Below are 19,194 nucleotides of genomic sequence, written 5' to 3'. Positions count from 1 at the left end.
TACTGTTGTATACTGTACTGTAAATCTCCATACTCACTTTATTCACATGCACTTTACTGCACTTGTCTGTATATACAAATAGCCTATCCCATATACAAAACTCCTTTACTTCTATTTTGTACCTCCACTCTTATTTAACTTTTTGAGTCTTATTTTATTTTTTATTATATTTTATTTCTATTATTCTATGGACTAACTGCATTACGTTTTAGGAATCAGTTTGTTTCAGTTAGTTAGCTCGGTAGGAATTAGGTTAGCTATTATGTTCAGTTTAGAAACTATTGTGTATAATCTCCGGGTGGGTTGTAAAGACATTTCACTTCATATATGTATGAACATATGTACATGTAGGTGACAAATAAACCTCTTAAATCATAAAAAGTGACGTATAATTATCCAAGCTGTCAAGCCCACTCGCCGTGACAATAACAAAAAAAAAAGTATATAAAGGGAATCTGCTCTTTATGAGAAAATCCTCCTCCTCAGAACCTTCGTTGGGGCGGCGGTCCATTACTGATGCTAGGTAACTGTTTGTGTGAGTGTGTGTGTGTGTGTGTGTGTGTGTGTGTGTGTGTGTGTGTGTGTGTGTGTGTGTGTGTGTGTGTGTTCGTGTGTGCACGTGCGCGTGCGCGTGCGTGAGTGTACAGTACCTCACAGGAGGCCCCGGCGTATCCGGGTGGACAGGAGCAGACTTCCACAGCCGAGGCTCTGTTCTGTCCTCTGGTAGACGGACCGGAGATCTCCATAGAGAATGTGTGCAGCCTAGAAGACACACGCACGCACACGCACACATACACACACACACACACACACACACAGACGCGGAGATAACACACACACGCACATTAAACATCCAAGTAAGACTTCTGTATTTTCAATGCCAACAACTTCACTGTGCAAGTATTGATGGAAAGTCTAACTGAGGTCCATGGCCAGGCCATGGCCATACAGGAGTTTTGCAAGATGGAATCTTTGTTTATTCAAGTTTGAAATACAGGGCTACCAAGGTAGGACACAGCACTCACAAGTAGCACCAAAGACTGCAGTTCAATACCAACATGCACTGGCGGAAGAGTTCAATCTAAAGGAATAGTAATAGGAATAGGATTGAGATCAGGATATAGGAATAGGGGTTTTTTCAAGTTAATCCCTTTTTTATACCTGTTTCACACAATTCGGCGGGTCACCCATTTGGGTGGAAAATAACTCCGGCAAATTGCAAAGTCAGACTGCTATGGCAAAATATTAGCTGTGCCTGAAATGTGGAGTGAGTTTTTGGACTGAACGCAGATTGTGGATTTGTCCCTCATTGCTTGTATTGGACTTGCGATGGGGGGAGGGAGCCTCCACCTCCAGTTTGGAGAAAAGGCAGGACCACTGTTGGAATGAAACCTACCTCAGGACGACATGAGGGGTGAGGATAAAACAGGGAGAAACTTGTTAAAAACTCCAAACTTTCTCCTTTGTGTGGGTTGAGAAAGGGGTCTTGAAGACCCCAGGGAGGTTAGGGTTTCCAAACCGTACCTGTAGACCGCGCTGGGCTCCGTGCTATACGAAGCTCTCACCAACACGCTGGTCACGTTGGCCAGGACGGTCAAGAATTCCTTTCGACTGAGCGGCTGCCTGGACTCCAACGCCAGGAAATTCTCCGGCAGGAGAGCGACCCGATTGGTGCTCGGAGAGGAGGGGTACACCGGCTGGCCGAACCGCCCGTCGATCATCTTGATGCCGCCCCCCTGACGAGGCAAAAGAGGGGAGAGAAAAGGCTCATCCAAAGTGACTTTCTTTTTGCAAAGCCTCGAGTAAGATTTTAAAATCAAAGAAGAGCACGACCAAAGAACATAAGGGGGGGGAAAAAAGAAGAATTAGAGTGAGTGACGCTCAGCAGTCATTAGCTAATGACTTGTGGTTTGATATCGACATCTGGAATGGACTGAAATTGAAAGTGAACTGACTGACTGATTCCGGTGTAGAACAGAGCCACCGGCGATCAATGAACCTGTAGCGGCTAACGCAGAGTGACAACTACTGATGGGGGAGAGTGGAGGGGGGAGAGGTTGAGAGAGGGAGAGGGATACACAGCTCGAGAGAAGGGGAAGTGAGGAGGGGGCTGGGCTGACATGCCAATCACGCTTTAAATGAGAACTAATTGAAAGAGAGGGAGATAAAGAGGGAAGAAGAAAGAGGAAATGGAGTACCGGCGCCACCATAACAGACCCCCCCCACCCCGCCCCCCCGGACCTCCGTCAGACCTACATCTCCAAGGCTCCGCCAGTGACTTGAACAGATCTGAACTGAGGAGAGCTTCGCGAATCTTAGCAAATGTTAAGATCAGAGCTCTCTCAGGTGGCCCAGAAGACACACGCAAAGAAAGAAACATAGAGAGAGAGAGAGAGAGAGAGAGAGAGAGAGCAAGCGAGTGAGAGAGAGAAAGAGAGAGAGAGAGAGCCAGAGAGAGAGCGAGCAAGAGAGAGAGAGGTTTGCTGCTTGACAGTGTGATGGTGGTTCATTAAGGCAATCACTTGGAGAGGCTTTGAGTACGTTGAGAAGATGCCTCCTCTCTTCTCTTATCCTCCCACTCTCCCCTCGTCTCGCGGTCTGTCCATCCCTGACAGATCTCGAAATAAAACCTGCACCTGGTTCTCTCTCTCCTTCACTCGCTCTCTGTTTCTTCCTTTATTTGAAGCGTTCTCCTTCTCTCTTCCGCTCACTTTCTCTCTCCCTCTTTCTTCACCCTCCTCTCCTCTCCTCCCTTTGCCTCTCCTGTCCAATTTCAGCCATTTGTTGTATTTCCCATCATCATCTACCAGAAAGATAGATTTAGAACCTTTCTCAGGACAAAAGCACTTCAAGCGCCTCATGCCCCTGGTAAGACCCCTGGAGTTAGAATGATGGAGGCGGGTGTTAATGTGTGTCTGAATGGAAAGTCGCAAATAACAAGTGTGTTTCTCATTTGGAGTGAACTCTGCGCGTGCAGCAGCATTGGCAATGTTTGGTTCTGTTGTTTTATTCAAAATGGCCAGATCGTTTTGCAAAGGCTTGGCATAACGTGTGAACCCAAGACAGAGTTTATGTGATATAGGGTAAATAAACAGCTCCCTAATGGGTTGGCTGTCTTGCTTATTGCCACCATACATCACAGAGCTTCCCAGTCATTAAAGGGACATGCATAAAGGGAGAGAGAGGGAGGGGGAGGGAGAGGGAGAGAGAGAGAGAGAGAGAGAGAGAGAGAGAGAGAGAGAGAGAGAGAGAGTCTTTATCTGAATGCTTTATTGCAAGGCGCAGCATTTTTTGCTGTGTGACTGTTGGTGGTGGTGATTTGTGTGTTGTGTGTGTGCAGGGCCTCACCTCTTTTCATTTGCAACTATATTAAGTGGTCAGCAGTGGTTTAATAGTCAATAAATAAAAGCAAAGACAAATAGTAATTTGAAGACGCGGTTGCTTTGCAAGTAATGATTTTCTCCCTGGGTTATTGTTTATTTATGTTTATAATGCGCTCCACTCCACTTGAAAGAGACTGTGTGTGTGTGTGTGTGTGTGTGTGTGTGTGTGTGTGTGTGTGTGTGTGTGTGTGTGTGTGTGTGTGTGTGTTCTTACCTCTATGACCACATCTGGCTGTGAGGTGACTCTGATGTTAGTCTGCTGTTCTTGTTGGTCAGTCGTGTAAGACACGGTGTAGAGGAGATCTCCACCGTAAGCTGACAGCTGGACGTGGAGAGAGAGAGAGAGAGAGAGAGAGAGAGAGAGAGAGAGAGAGAGAAAGAGAGAGAGAGAGAGAATAAAAGTATATTTAAGCACAGATTAGTCCAAGCAGTTTAAACACACTTACACACAAACAGGTAACATTTGATCGGTTGCACAAATGAGACAATAAATCAAATACACTACAAATAAAATATGAATATAACGCAACCATTCTCAAACACACAGACACACTCACGCACACACACTGAGCCAACCCATTGCATAAAATAGTCATGGCTGACCCCGGATCAACACTCTCAACCAATTAGAATAAAGAGCATCACGCAAGTATAATGTCATCTATATTTAAGGCATTTCAGTGGACACAGATGACTCATTCATCAGTAGGAAGATGATCATTTATTTCTGGAATGCATTTCCGTTCATTTTATCTACCACCCATCTTTATCTACCTTCACCTACCAGCACCCAGAAGGGTGTTCTTGACACTGGTATTTGGTATTTGATGGTTGTTACCAACACATGATACAGCGACTAGACCTGACTTTACCACCGTGCTATTGGATTCATGACTTAAAACACCTATCACAATCACTGTTCCATGAAAAAAAGGCAGATGGTCCTCTCAAACTTCTGCAACAACGTTCTTTACGCCTTGTAATCAAACTTTCCAGGACACTTTTGAGTTGAGTGACTGAATTGAATTGAGATTTTTACATATATAAATGTAATTCATTCTCAGGCCTCTCTTGGAAAAGAGATGTTGATCTCAGTGAAACGACCTGATAAATAAAGCTTATTATGTAAAATATGTGACATCAAATACCGTAAATACAGACAAATGCATTTGGAGGTTTGGGTTGAATCACGGTGGAATTTATTGTACGTTTATGTTTGTGGGGCACGGAAAGACATACAAATCTGTATACAAACTTTGTGTCATCAAGTAATACCTCTTTTTTTTAGCTCAGAATATTACAATCATGTGTCACTATTATAAATAGTGGCGGTTCTGTCTGGCATTCCAACGGCGAACACAGTTTTCTGTGGAGTCGACAGGAGGAGCCCTAGCCGGGGAAACGCTGCGTCGGCATTTCCTCCTGGAATTATTTTATCTGTAACCTCAACAGGGCCCCCCCTGTTGAGGTTCATTATTATACCACAATAAAAAGGGAGAAAGGGGGTGGAGGGTAGATTTAGTCATAATTCCTCTGTAAACCTTGTCCACTCTGCATCATTAGTCTCGAGAATAATCAGCCATTTTACACCTGAGTGAAAGACGTGTACACACACACACACACACACACACACACACACACACACACACACACACACACACACACACACACACACACACACACACACACACACACACACACACACACACACACACACACACACACACACACACACACACACACACACGCTCATTGGCACCCCAGTATTGAGCTGGAGGTGCTGTTGGTTCACAGATAGCACCTCCACCCACTGAGCCACATTTAGCAGAGCAGCTGTGTGCTCTGAGCAGCCCCGTGTTTTAACCTGCATTGGTCTACAGATTAGACATTAGGTCTCCACTGGTCCCAAAATTTGGACTGGAACCCACACCCTTGAACCCGGGAGATATGTCCCGAGAGCCGACCGACGCCGGCTATTTCTTCTCCACGATATTACAAAAAACCAACCCAATGCATGTCGGAGGGGAGAAGAACCCAGATCGCAGGTCGGTTATTTCCTGGATCCAAAACAGATCCGATAATTATCCGCCCTTTCATATGTTCCTCTGGTGATCAGCCCTGATAGAACCTCATCTAGGATCCATTCTGGTGCTACACATAAGACCCGGGCCCTGACTCGAACCGAAACCAATTGGCCATAATAAAATGTGGACCCGAAACCCCTCCGAGTCACGGATCGGACCTCGGTCAGGTTAGGGTAGACCTGTGAAGAGCTCTATTACAGATGCGATAGGACTGAGTCTTGGTCAAAGTTGGAGGACTGATACAGTCTACACATTATGTTCATGCCACGACTCACATGAAGAGTTACATCAAGGCCTCAGACCCACCAAATAGATTTGAAAAAAGAAAACATATGATCAAGTTGTCAAAAGATGGGTAATTCATGGGTAGGTTCGCCATTTTTCGAAACAGGCCTTAGCAGAGAAGGGGTTTTAACGTGTTTTTAAGGCTTAAAATTTTGCATCGTTGGATGACATTGAAGCCAAATGAGAAGCGGCAAATTTCACGATAGTAAAAAGGTTCAGTTATAAATGATGTCAACCAACATTATAATAAGGTGTGGACAGAAAAATATTGAACATATACTGTATCTTTTAAGTTTACATTTCATCATTGTATTCTGTTCTTCTTGAGACCTTTTCCTGATGTGTAAATTATGTACATAGTGTGGTCTACCACAAGATATAATGTAAATTCTGTGTTTTTTTCCCTCTATACAAAAAAAGGCTTCTCTCTTGAAATATTTTGACGTGCGCTGCACTGCCACTCACAACCTTCATTTGAGAGGTTCAGGGCCTATAATATAACAAATGCCATAATACACACATTTTTTGGGAAAAAGGAGTTCCATGTAACTATCATCCTTGAAGCTTAACCCTTTAAGGTTCAAGATTTATAATAAACCTCCTGTGCCATGGGAACGGTGATGACCAATCCCCACTGAGCTGACGGAGGGAGGAAAGATGGATCAGAGGAGTTAGGGTATAAAAAAAAGAGAAGAGAGGAACGAATGGAGCACGATGGACACGGCAGGAGATAAGGATGTATTGTAGGCGATGGACGAAAATAAATAACATCCCTATGTCCTATGTTTTGAGTAGAGTGCCTGACAGGTGGACATGAACATTGTGTGCACGCACACGCGCACGCGAACACGCGCACACACACACACACACACACACACACACACACACACACACACACACACACACACACACACACACACACACACACACACACACACACACACACACACACACACACACAGTGGATGGCCAAACACCTGGATCGCTGAGCTGCGTAAGTACAAAAGGTGGCTGTGGGAGTCTCTGCGGAGGTGGATAAGCCTGCTATTAAGCCCTATTAGCCGCCATTATGAGCCAGCCCATATTAAAACTCTATTGTCAGATAGAAGGACATAATCCCAGCTGTTAGAGGGATCTGACACAGTGTTCATTCAAATAAAGCCTCTGTTTTCAGCAGGGGATTCCTTTGTTTGGTGAGTAACGTCAGAAGTACAGAAGCAAGTCCAGCTTGAAGCCTCTTTTGAGGTTTCTAAAAGGAGGTTGGATGGGGGAAACTGCTAATTTGCTGGATGTGTGTGTGAAGCAGCACGGACGGAAAACAAAGGCTATAAATTTGACTGAGGTTAGGAATTGGGATTTTGGGAGATCTTGACAAAATAATGAGAATAATTTTAAAGTTAATAAATAAATGCTGACATGAATTTATTGATCAGCCACAACATTAAAACCACCACTAATAACCGCTCATATTGTGTAGCACTCCCTTGTGCGGCCAAAACAGCTCTAACCCATCGAGGCATGGACTCCACAAGACCTGTCAAGGTGTCCTGTGGTATCTGGCAACAAGATGTTAGCAGTAGATCCTTTCAGTCCTGTATGTTGCGAGGTCGAGCCCGGGATCGGGCTTGTTGTTCCAGCACATCCCACAGAGGCTTGATCGGATTGGACCCTAACCCCGGCCATCCACATGATGTAGAGGAAAACGTGACTGCTCCACGGTCCAGTTCTGATGCTCATTGTAGGCGCTTTTGGCGGTGGGCACGAGTCAGCATGGGCACTCTGACCGCTCCGTAGCTACACAGTCCCAAACGCAGCAAGCTTCCATGCACTGTGTGTTCTGACACCTTTCTATCATAGCAGTGTTTCAGCAATTTGTGCCACAGTAGCTCTTCTGTGGGATCGGACAAGAGGGGCTAGACTTTGTTCCCCACATCATCAATGAGCCCATGGGCCATGACCCTAGACCCCATGCCCATGACCCTGGTTCACCGGTTGTTCTTCCTTGAACCACTTTTGGTAGGTACTAACCTCTGCATACCAGGAACACCCAACAAGACCTGCCGTTATAGAGATGCTCTGACCCAGTTGTCTAACCATCCCAATTTGGTCCTTGTCAAAGTGGCTCAGATCCTTACGCTTGCCCATTTTTCCTGCTTCCATCACATCAACTTCAGGAACTGACTGTTCACTTGCTGCCTGATACTATATCCCCCTTGAGAGATGAGATGAGCAAAGTTATTCATGTCACGTTTTTGTTTTACATCATGGGATGGCCAGGTGCATGTGTGTGTTTACCTGGGGAAGAGATGGCACAAGCATGCACTATGGGAAGATTGCAAGTTTTAGTTGTTTTATTTGGTTTATTTCTCTCAAGTTGGACGGTGAATTTTATGTTTAAACTTTTGTTGCAATTTTACCCTGAATGTACGACTTTATGATTATGAAGCCTAAGTGTGCATCAAAAACCCCTGCCTTGCCTGGATGCTGGCTGTTTGTTTGGTGAAGAAGCCAGTACAGAAACCCTCTCCTCACACTTCTGCCATGATGTAAAATGCGGCATTGGCAGATTTCTCATAACCTCATGGATAAATGATGCACGATTAAACAAAACCAAGTATTTTTTAACAACATAATATGCACTTAAAGTAATTCCTGTTTTTTGGGGTAAATGAAGCATTACTTAAAACTATTATTTTATGAACCTTTCTGAACCTGCCTGGCAAAGAGCCACTTTCCGAACGTGGATAGCGAATGAATGAGCAGCCAATAGGATGGAAGAGATTTATCATTACCCAGTCAATGAAGAGAGAGAGAGAGAGAGAGAGAAAGAGAGAGAGAGAGAGAGAGAGAGAGAGAGAGAGAGAGAAAGAGGGTTAGCCGAGGGAGGTGGTCAGAACAAAGGCAAAGCATCTTTCAGGAAATTAAGACCAGATTGTCACCAAAGCTTCAGAAAACAAACACACACACACATTATCCTATCAATCTGTCAGCACTCGAGGGCGTAAAGAAACACAAGAATAGTAGCAAAGGGATCAGCCCAGCCTCGGACAGATTGACAGACAAACTGAAAAGCAGACAGCTAGCAGATGGAATGACCAACTCGCTGTAAGAGGACCTACCCCATCAGGCCTGTAGAATCCGGCTATGCAGCTATCCCAGTTAATTCCTGCTGTGTTCCCACGGCAACCCACGCAGACTCAGTGCAGAGTGACAGTTCTGCCACGGTTTGATTGAAGTAATATGTATTGGCTTTACCATGGCAGTTGCACTCTGAAAGCACACACACACACACACACACACACACACACACACACACACACACACACACACACACACACACACACACACACACACACACACACACACACACACACACACACACGTACATGTACATGTACAAACACCCACACCCACACCCACACTCAGACTCACAGTCAGATCACACTCATACATACACACATAAAAACACAATCAAACAAATGCATTAAAACACACAAACATGCACACAAACACACACAGGATCGAGGATACACACACATTTACAACACAAATATTTACGAATGGACCCACACAAACATACACACACAGTCACAAACATAAATTTGTATTCACAAACAGACCCGCATTCATTCGCAGAGACATCCAATCACCCACAAACACTCCCACAAATGAAAACAACCAAACCACAAAGATACACACAGCAAAACAACAGCAGGATGCACACACACACACACACACGCACGCACGCACGCACACACACACACCTGCGTCTTCAGTCTGGGATTTGTTCCGTAGTTTGTTTACTTTGTGAACCAGGGGAGTCTTTTTATCTGCCAGTCTACACATGCTAACCCCCCCTTCCACTAACACACACACACACACACACACACACACACACACACACACACACACACACACACACACACACACACACACACACACACACACACACACACACACACACACACACACACACACTAGCTGTAGAAATATATTGGCTCCAGATGGACTAGGGCAAAGTGGAATGCACAATAACACACAAATCCAATGACCCTTAGTATGTGTCTGCATGTGTGTATGTGTCTGCATGTGTGTGCGTGTGTTCGTGCGTGTGTGTAATTTGCTTGTAAGGAAGACCACAGAATATATAAGAGAGAAGAAAAGGCTGCCACTGACGACGTGTCAAAGAACATACTTTGCAAGCTCATACACCCAAGAAGGCTCATTTAACCTCAACGGTGCAACAAAGACAAAAGACCCCCCAAAGATGTTTCAGAGTCTCAGCGCAAGCATACGGGAAGGAAAGTCAACCCTCAACACGAAAGCCTTTTGTTTGAAACCTATGAATACTCAACCTACTGTATATTTATGTCATATTGACAAGGGTGGCTGATATAGAGCAAAGCTAAAAACAGCGAAGCACTCCCTATATTTTTGAGAAAAATATGAGAAAATAAGTCATAAAATAAAATAAATCAGCCTATAACAACGTTGTGTCCACTACATTTGGCTTCCATTGGAGCTAAACACATTCAGCCTGTTGACCAATGACAGGAAGAAGTGCCGTGATCTAATGGCAGACATCAATACCAACTAAGTGGACTACTTCATCTGTTTTTTTTTAAGTAAGAAAATGGAAGTAAAAGAGACTGGGGACACATCTCCCATGGAATCAGGAAAGTGGGGTTATATCATGATCTAGTGTTTCATGCTGTAACAAGGTGGAGGCTATCGCAAATGTGATTCCACAGTGGAACTTTTTCAGCCTCTCGAGAGCCAGACCTTGTGCATACTCTACAGCGCGAGGTCTGAGCTTGGTCCTCGGTGGTCCCTCTCAGCCCGTCCAGCCGTGGGACAGACAAATCGGAGGCTGTCGCTGTAGGAGGCGAGTTCGTTCATGACGCAGTACAGAGCAGATTTTAAGAACAGCAGGAATGGTTGCAGATGATCGTGCCGATGCAGCCACCGCATCAGTTTGAGCAGAAATGGATGTTATTACGGCAATAAAACACAAACAAAAGTGTGCACTGTTGGATTTTATCAGCGGAAAATACCATTTCGCCGTTCTTGCGACTGGACGAAGAACAAGAATCCTATTTTCTTGTTGATCAGATCGGCTGAAGGTGTTGTATGTCAAGGATCCAAAAGGATTCAAATCAAATGCTGGCTGCGAAAGTCCAGTCTCTCCTGTGATAGGGACTGTAAAGACCTCGCAGTCTAATATCACAAATTGAATTAAAAAATAACTTTAATACAACACAATCTGACCAAGTTTGAGTTCATAGTTAATGTTTTCACATTGGATAAATCACTGAGCCATAGAGCAGCTGCCCTTGAAGGCCGTAAGCCAAAGAAACTTGAGAAAACTATGTATTGACTCAACATGTCTCTAGGAAACTGAAGTGGAAAACAACGGTTATCAGGAACGGCGACTTTGAAACCTCAGGGTTGGCGCGGGGTCCCGCGAAGGTGAACCTCTTTGGCTGGAGGTCACGGATGTGATCGACGGTTGTCAGTGTTTTGTGTCTGAGGGAGACGGAAACGCGCCTCGGCAGAATCACACTGAATCTTTTCACAAAGATGAGGGCTCGGCGCTGCCCACCGCAGTTCCTCCGGAGTCAAACTCTCTGCCGTGGCTTGTGTTTATACTGGACGGAGTTTGGAAGCGTGTGTGTACCGAGGCATTTGGTACGAGATCCCCCTTCCTCCCCCTTCTTTTGGAGGAGAGGGAACAAATGTGCCATGATCAATGTAAAGGCATCCAAACAGAAGCTTCTTGTTTGCGCTTTTTTCCTATCTCGGACAAAGCACCGCTGAGCTTCCTAATTGCCTATCAGCGTGATAGATCTCTACACGTAGCGTAAGCACAAAGGCGGATGGGAAGAGGGGAAGAGGGAGCAGATGAAAGAAAGAGAGAGAAGAGAAGAGAAGAGAAGAGAAGGAGAAAAACTGAGGAGAAGGGAAGGGAATTGATCTCAAGTATTGGATCACACAAATTGTAAAAGGCACAGGAACCTTTGTAGACAAACACTCAAGTGTGCACTTCGGAGTGCACATGGGCTCACACACACAAACACACACACACACACACACACACACACACACACACACACACACACACACTACATTATTCACACATACACTACTTATTAGTTTTGCAAGTCCACTGTAAATGAAAATTATTCTCTCAAAGATTTTCAACTAAAACTTAATTTCAGAAACAGCGAGGCCTCACCCTCTGCTAAAAAAATATATTTCTTTCTTTCCCTGTACATGTACGACACCTGATGTCACCCGTGTCAGGTTCATTTCTGTCTCTTATCAAACTTCTCCGCCCTTTTAACAGGATTACCTAGATGCAGACAAAATATGGCGGACATCTGCAGCGTCAGTGTGTCTTCTTCATGTTTGTTTTTTTCCCCCGTGAAGTTAATTTCCCCATTAAATACTGAATCCTGCAGGGACTATGGTGCAATTATACATGGACTAATATACTAATTAATTTATATATTATAAATTATATATATTATTAATAGACTATTATTGACAGACTGCATATGTACATGTTTACATTCACTCATCAGTGCAGATATCTAAGGCCAGCAGACCAGTGTTTTATCTTATTTTATCTTTATTTTCTCTTATTTCTATTTTTATTCTTAATATCTTGGTCCGGCTCTGTACTCTTACTCTTACCTGTACCTCTACTATGTTTTATTCTCATTGCTGTTGCTGCTATAACGCCTGAATTTTCCTCAGGGGATTACAAATATACAAAGTATATTCATTAGAAATATAGTTTAAAAGTCAATTAACTCCCAAAAATGGGCCACTATAAAGTTCATTCACCAAGAAGTCACCAATTCTTTTAAATGTTTTATGTAATGTTTAAATCAAATGTATTGAACATTTTCTTATAAACAATTGATTAAACAGTGTGAACAGACACTGGAAGTCCCTGTGAGCTACTGATGAAAGCTAGTGACCCTAAGCACTTTTACTGCATCCTCTGTTGCCAAAATCAAAATAAACCCAGTTATTATGTTAAAATAAACAGACTTTTTATGTTTGTGGTCAAATTGACCGCAGCAATTTAAACCCACAAAAAATGACTGTAATTGAAAGTGTTACCCAAGTTTACACTTCAGAACATCAGTAAGGAACACATAGCAGTTAGTCAATAATGGGGAAAAACACCAACTAAAAGTATATAAAAACTCAATAAAAGTCTGAACAGGTCATCAGAGCAGCAGAGAGGATCATCGGCTGTGACCTGTCCACCCTTCAGGACCTCTTTACTTCCAGGTCGAGAAGAAGGGGGGGAAGAGATGATCAGGGCCCCTTGTCAGGGGGAAGTGATCCCCTCAGTTACCTGGTGTGGCAGTTTCGCCACCACACGCCACCCAAGTGGCGCGTTCAGGGCCCTCCGTTACAGAGACACAGAAGACGGGGGTTGTAAACACCAGTTTATTGTACAGAGTAGGCTAGCTGGCGTAGTTTCTTGATGAATTTGATGTGTTGATGAAGAAGGAGTGACCGCTGACGCTGACTTGAGTGAAATAATAGGTTTATTACAAAAGTACAGCATCAGACTTGCCATGGACGCCCAGGAGAACTGAGCCGGATGGATTCTCTGTCGAATGAAACTCAGGCAGGTGCTTCCATGCTAAGCCAGAGACAACGTTGACCCTCTGATTCCCCTGCATAGGTCACCGTTCACGTTTTCACCTCCCTTATCACCGGGACCCCTGACAATGGGCTCTGTCTCTCTCTTGAGACCCCTGGCACCGTCTGTTAATAATTATCATTTTATACAATGGGTAGTGTCTTGGGACGGCACTCATTCCCAGACACCTCACTGGAATCAGCCCAGGAGCAGATAGAACATGTCATGACAGGGTTCCTATCCTGAGTGCACTCAGCCACTCTGGGCCTTTGAATAAGTGGGGTTTGAAAAATTATATCTACAGGATATACAGTATTTGGACATCTGTCACTTATGACCGCTCGATAACAGCTTCCTGGGCGCTGGGTCATCGTTGTCTTAAGAGTGTTTTTGAAAAACTAAAAAGAAAGGGATTAAAATACAAAACGTATTAAAAACCTATTCCTAAATGGTTAATCGATAATCAATACAATTTATAATAAACACCTAAAGAAGACTATAAGTTCTTTTGAAATAATTGATTATATTGTTGACATTTTTTTGACTGTGTGGACTTCAAATCTAAGTCATTATAACCTTCAATCATGGTTTCCCGCCTCCCTCCCGGTCTGAAGCTCCCTTAGAGCAGGGGCTCCCAAACTGGGGTCCATGGCCCCCTAGGGGTACTTGGTGGAACTGCAGGGGTTTCACAGCCAAATTATTTTTATATTTTGTGTATCTTCATTGAACATTTTCAGATGAGGGGGTCATCAGCCAGAGTCCAAGCCTTTGTCCGAGTCGATTTTAGAAGAGTCGGATCCGAATATCTTATCTTATCCTGGCTAACACGCCTGGCTGACACCAAAACTGCTCAGTGTGTCAGAGAGCAATAAGACATGAACCGCTACATAAGTTCTACCATACGTATCACCATTGCCACAGAGCGCAAAAGGTTTTTCCATTTACCGCTTACTGATGTGTTCCCCGTCTCCTCAAAGTCTCTGCCTTAGCTATAAAAAGACGACACACAGCTTTGTAATCCTCTGTAACAAGATTAGACTCACAGGGAACCCTTTAAATAATACAATAGCTGTTATTAAATATCATCCACATCAGAAGGTTTCACTTCTGGTCAATGACCTTTTGTCACATCCAAGTATTTCCTTCTTTGCACTCATATTCTCTGCCTTGTTCTGATGCTCCCTCCTTCTCTCTCTGTAGCTCCATGTCACTCATCCATCGCTGTTGTCACTGTGAATTAGCCGAAAATGCAGAAGGAATATATTTTTCACAACGTTCGCCTTGACGATCCTTTGGTTACGGCCGCTCTTGTGAATGAGCAGTCACTGGGCCTGCACAGCCAGTGAACCGGCCAAGGAACATTGGTGGAACGGGCTTCTGGACCAATGAGCATCTGACAAATGCTCTAATGGGCCAATGAGCATTCGCGGCGGTGTTGACACACAAAGGCATGCTCAAAAACGCAGAGGGATCACACGCACACACACACACACACACACGCACACACACACACACACACGCACACGCACGTGCACGCGCACACGCACACGCACACGCACACGCACACGCACACACACTAAGTGAGGACCCATGTTTCTGGTGCACTTCTAAACCAAAAATCTGTACATTTTTGTGGTCAAACCGGTCCTCAAAAGTGTAGTAAAACCAACACACACAGACACCAACATACACACACAAACATTGCTTGTTGCGACAATTTGTCACATCAAATAACTCAAACGAACATGGCAGACCCCTCTGTGTGAATTATTGTTAGTCTTCGTGTGTGTGTGTGTGTGCGTGTGCGTGTTTGTGTGTGGGCGTGCGCAAGTTTGTATCTGTGCGAGTGTGTGTGTGGAAACACCCCACAGTAACACCATTAGAAATGGAAGCGGAGACCCTGTTTTTTTTCACACTCACAAGTTGCTCCCAGCAATCACACACACACACACAACACACGCACACGCACACACACACACACACACACACACACACACACACACACAATCACACTGGTAATTTGTTTGTTTCCCGGGTCTCGAGGCATTCAGTTCTGCTCCGCTGTCCCCTAATGCCTCCAAAACACATCATTATCTGACTTATAAGCCTGGGAGTGTGTGAGAATCGCTAAATGTGAGTATGATTTTGGGGAGTGTGTGTGTGTGTGTGTGTGTGTGTGTGTGTGTGTGTGTGTGTGTGTGTGTGTGTGTGTTATTCTTATGTTTGCCCGCATGCTAGGAGAAAAACAGTTGATTAAGGAGTTGAACAGGCGAAACACCCATACCCTGCAATAGACCGAGAGAAAGAGCGAGAGAGCAGTAGGGGAGAGCTGGAGGGGAGGAGGGGAGATGCTTTCGGGAACAGGGAAGAAAAGGAAAAAAAACAGCACTCCCGGGGGAAGAAAGCGAGAGGGAGAGGTCCAGACTGGTGAAAAGAAACAAAGACGGGGAGGAATGGTGGGTGATAAAGGGATAGAAAGATGGGACAGAGAGGAGCGAGGACGGATGACACATCAGGCGAGGTCACGTGGCAATGAAATTCAGACACCCCCCCCCCCACATATATATACTGTATATATATTTATTTTTGCACACATTAGTATATGTTTGTATTTATTTGACAATCCATTTTTTCGTTTATTTTTTGTTCACTTTTAATTTAATCGTTATTTTTATTCCCCATTTTTTTGGACGGTTAAGCTTTTTAATGCTAATCGTCCGTAGTGAAACGCAACAAACCTCACCAGTACAAATTCTTAGTATATTTTAAGGTGCCTGTGTACGCACGCACGCACGCACGCACGCACGCACGCACGCACGCACACGCACACGCACACGCACACGCACACGCACACACACACACACACCTTTCCAATGTCAAACATCACAACAAGTGTGTTTTGTTGCCATTGTGGCTGTTGTGGAAAAATAAAGATAAATACAAATTTTGCCATATTCAATGCAGAAGCCATTAGCCGACTGATTCGACAAAGAGTCTAATTGCACGGCTGGAAAATAAAAAGAAGCAGCGGGGGCGGGGTCTGCAAATACCCACTGACTGTCCGTTTTACCTGTGTCAGGGGGTATTTGTATTTTTACTTAGGTGTTAAGTAGAGTCATTTGAAATAACACTCGTAAAAGTATACGTGTCCACAGGGTATTTGTACTTTTACTTAGTTGTCAAGTAGAGTCATTTGAAATAACACTCGTAAAAGTATACGTGTCCACAGGGTATTTGTACTTTTACTTAGTTGTCAAGTAGAGTCATTTTAAATAACACTCATAAAAGTACAAGTGTACACAGGGTATTTGTACTTTTACTTCTGTAAAAGGTCTGAGTAACGTCTTCCACCACTTGAAAAGTTGGAAGCTTTCCTTATTGACCATAGCTAATTAGTTCGAGTACAGCGTTTTTTTGAGGCTGACGGCAAACAGTGAAAGCTCAAGAAAAAGTTTTTTGTGTTTGCAGTTGGAGGTCTGAGGGGGAAAACCAGTCGGTTGCATTCTCGCGTCTGTCAGTCACTACGCGACCGATGGCTTTGTGAAGTTAATTAAAATAACCGTACACTGAACCAAGGTCATGTCTTTGTACTGTTGATTTTACATTACAGTACTGTTGTTGTTGTTGTATGATTTTATTGTGATACTTGGGTCCCGATACCGTTATATATTCTTTATCTTTTGTAATACACCAAGTTTTGCACTACAATTCTGTGATATTTTGCAATATGTTATGAAATGATATATTTCCTTCTCATTTGACTGCAGTAAAAAGTTGAAAACACGTGTTTTTCTCTGTTTTGGTCTTCCGTTCACCCGGAGCTTCTTGAGGTCATGAACTCAACATGCGTCGGTAACCTTTGCGCAATTAAACCTTTGGGTTTAATTACATGTTTACAAGTAATTGAATTAGTTTGCCGTGTCTCCATTAAAAGTTTACAGAACTCTCCAACTTTGGGAATCATGCCCGTGCAGTATTGTGGCTGAATATTATGATCACTATTATGAACTGACCTGGGGGGGGTCTCGTTATCTGGACACGTTGAGAATCTTAAATGATTTAAGATGGTGACTGCATTACAATAACAATGCTTCTTCACACTTGTAAACAAAGTTAACCTGTGCCGTAACTGCTGCCGCAGGTTTCCTGCACATGCGTATTAAAGAAATGGGAGCAGCATTTTTGGCATTTCGGTGTGGAAGGCCAACTTTTTTTAAACGTTTTCACACGAAAACTGTGTTTTTAACTGTATCCATATTAGTGTGGACATGGCCTATATCTCACAGACAGTTTGTTGGGAAAACTATGGCAATATTGTGCTGTATCGATTTTTGCATTGTATCCAAAAAGTGGACGTCTCACCTTGTTGCCCAGGTACAGTTCCGGGGCGCTCCAGTAGTAGAAGGCGCCAAGACCCGCCGCCACGTCGGAATGGTGGACGCTGAGGTATGGGGGCTGGTGCCGGTGCACCGCCCACACACTCCACCCGGTCTCCCCGGTCACGTGCCAGCCACTCAGTGTGCTCTCCTGCATGACAGCCAGAGAGCAGGAGGAAAGGTCGGGTCAGGATTTGGGGTAAATGTATCTATTTTTTGTATAAGCTGCTTCCACACATGCACTCCGGACAATTTCTGGCGTTACCCTTTCACACATGTAGCAAATTAACGTAGATTGTCCGTGTCAGACGCGTTGACACCACCTGGAAATAACCTGGTTTAGACGAGGGATGGAGCCTGGGTAGAGCGTGCAGGAGGCGGGACGTGACGCAATGATGCTGCCCGAGTTTTATAGCACACCCAAGATGATGGACAAGTCTACAGACTTATCAGTAGTTGGGCTTTTTTTTTGCGTTGATACTCCATGTATTTGGAAGAATCCGCAATATAAACGTGAGAGTGCAAAGGAATAATAAAGAAAGCAGAAAGGAGTATGCAGCAGTAGGCTTGGGCGATCGTGCAAAATTCGCACTTCTGGAACAGGGAGACCGCATTTGCAACATTAAACATGAGCGCGGGGGGGTTCATGCGCGCATAGAAAGTAATTTAATGTGGCAAATGCGGTCTCCCTGTTCCAGAAGTGCAGGGTTTATTATTAACAAGTTAAGTATTTAGACAAAAGCATCCAGTTTTTACTAAATTAAGTCCCATAGCAACGGAAAGCGACAGTGGAGACACACCAGTGTTTTTTTTGGAACAGGACAGTCCCCTAACTCAGTTGTGTTTAAAATGTTGTTTCATATCATCCAATTAAGTTAGGTTTACGTTTTTCATTTTCCATACGTGTAAGAAACTCAGAAAAGAAAATAAGTCTAAATATTTTTCAATGAGATTAGATTATATGTTGCTATAATATTATCACAAGATCTGCATATGGAGCTGTACGGAACTGGAAAGGGGTGAGATCCGGAGTAGTTTCTTGACAGAGCTGAGCGTAGAGCCTCCGCCCCCTCTCCCCCTCTCCCCCTCTCCCCCTCTCCGATCCAGTTTCAGAACACGGTAAACTGCGCATACACCGTTTCAATGCTCAGATTTTTCCTGACGGATAAAAAACATTTAAAAAAATGTCTGTCAAATGTCTGTCATTGTCTGTCATTGTCAATTGTCATTGTCAATTCACCCAAATCTGCCCAAACCTACGCAGCAGCTACGCTCCATGCACAAAGATCCGCACCAAGGTAAACTGGTAACTGGCGCAGACTGTAGGTAAAGTCCAGGTAAAGTCCAGGTAAAGTCCAGATCATTTCAGGTTTACAGTGCATGTGTGAAAGCAGCAAAAC

At 44.1% G+C, this 19,194-nt stretch overlaps 1 protein-coding gene across 1 annotated transcript in view; it reads right to left on the bottom strand.

The window, feature by feature from the left end:
- lama2 (laminin, alpha 2) overlaps positions 1-19,194 on the bottom strand; it is a 207,320-nt gene that overhangs the window by 110,355 nt on the left and 77,771 nt on the right. Inside the window, 4 exon segments of the mRNA XM_080021184.1 lie at positions 651-762; positions 1,525-1,736; positions 3,598-3,705; positions 17,781-17,945. Of these exon segments, the coding sequence (XP_079877310.1) occupies positions 651-762; positions 1,525-1,736; positions 3,598-3,705; positions 17,781-17,945 (597 nt within the window).

The sequence above is a fragment of the Zeus faber genome (assembly GCF_960531495.2).
Source record: "Zeus faber genome assembly, chromosome: 2".
In the NCBI taxonomy this organism is placed as follows: domain Eukaryota; kingdom Metazoa; phylum Chordata; class Actinopteri; order Zeiformes; family Zeidae; genus Zeus; species Zeus faber.
Note: the sequence above shows the minus strand (reverse complement) of the source record. Positions and strands in the feature narration are given on the sequence as shown.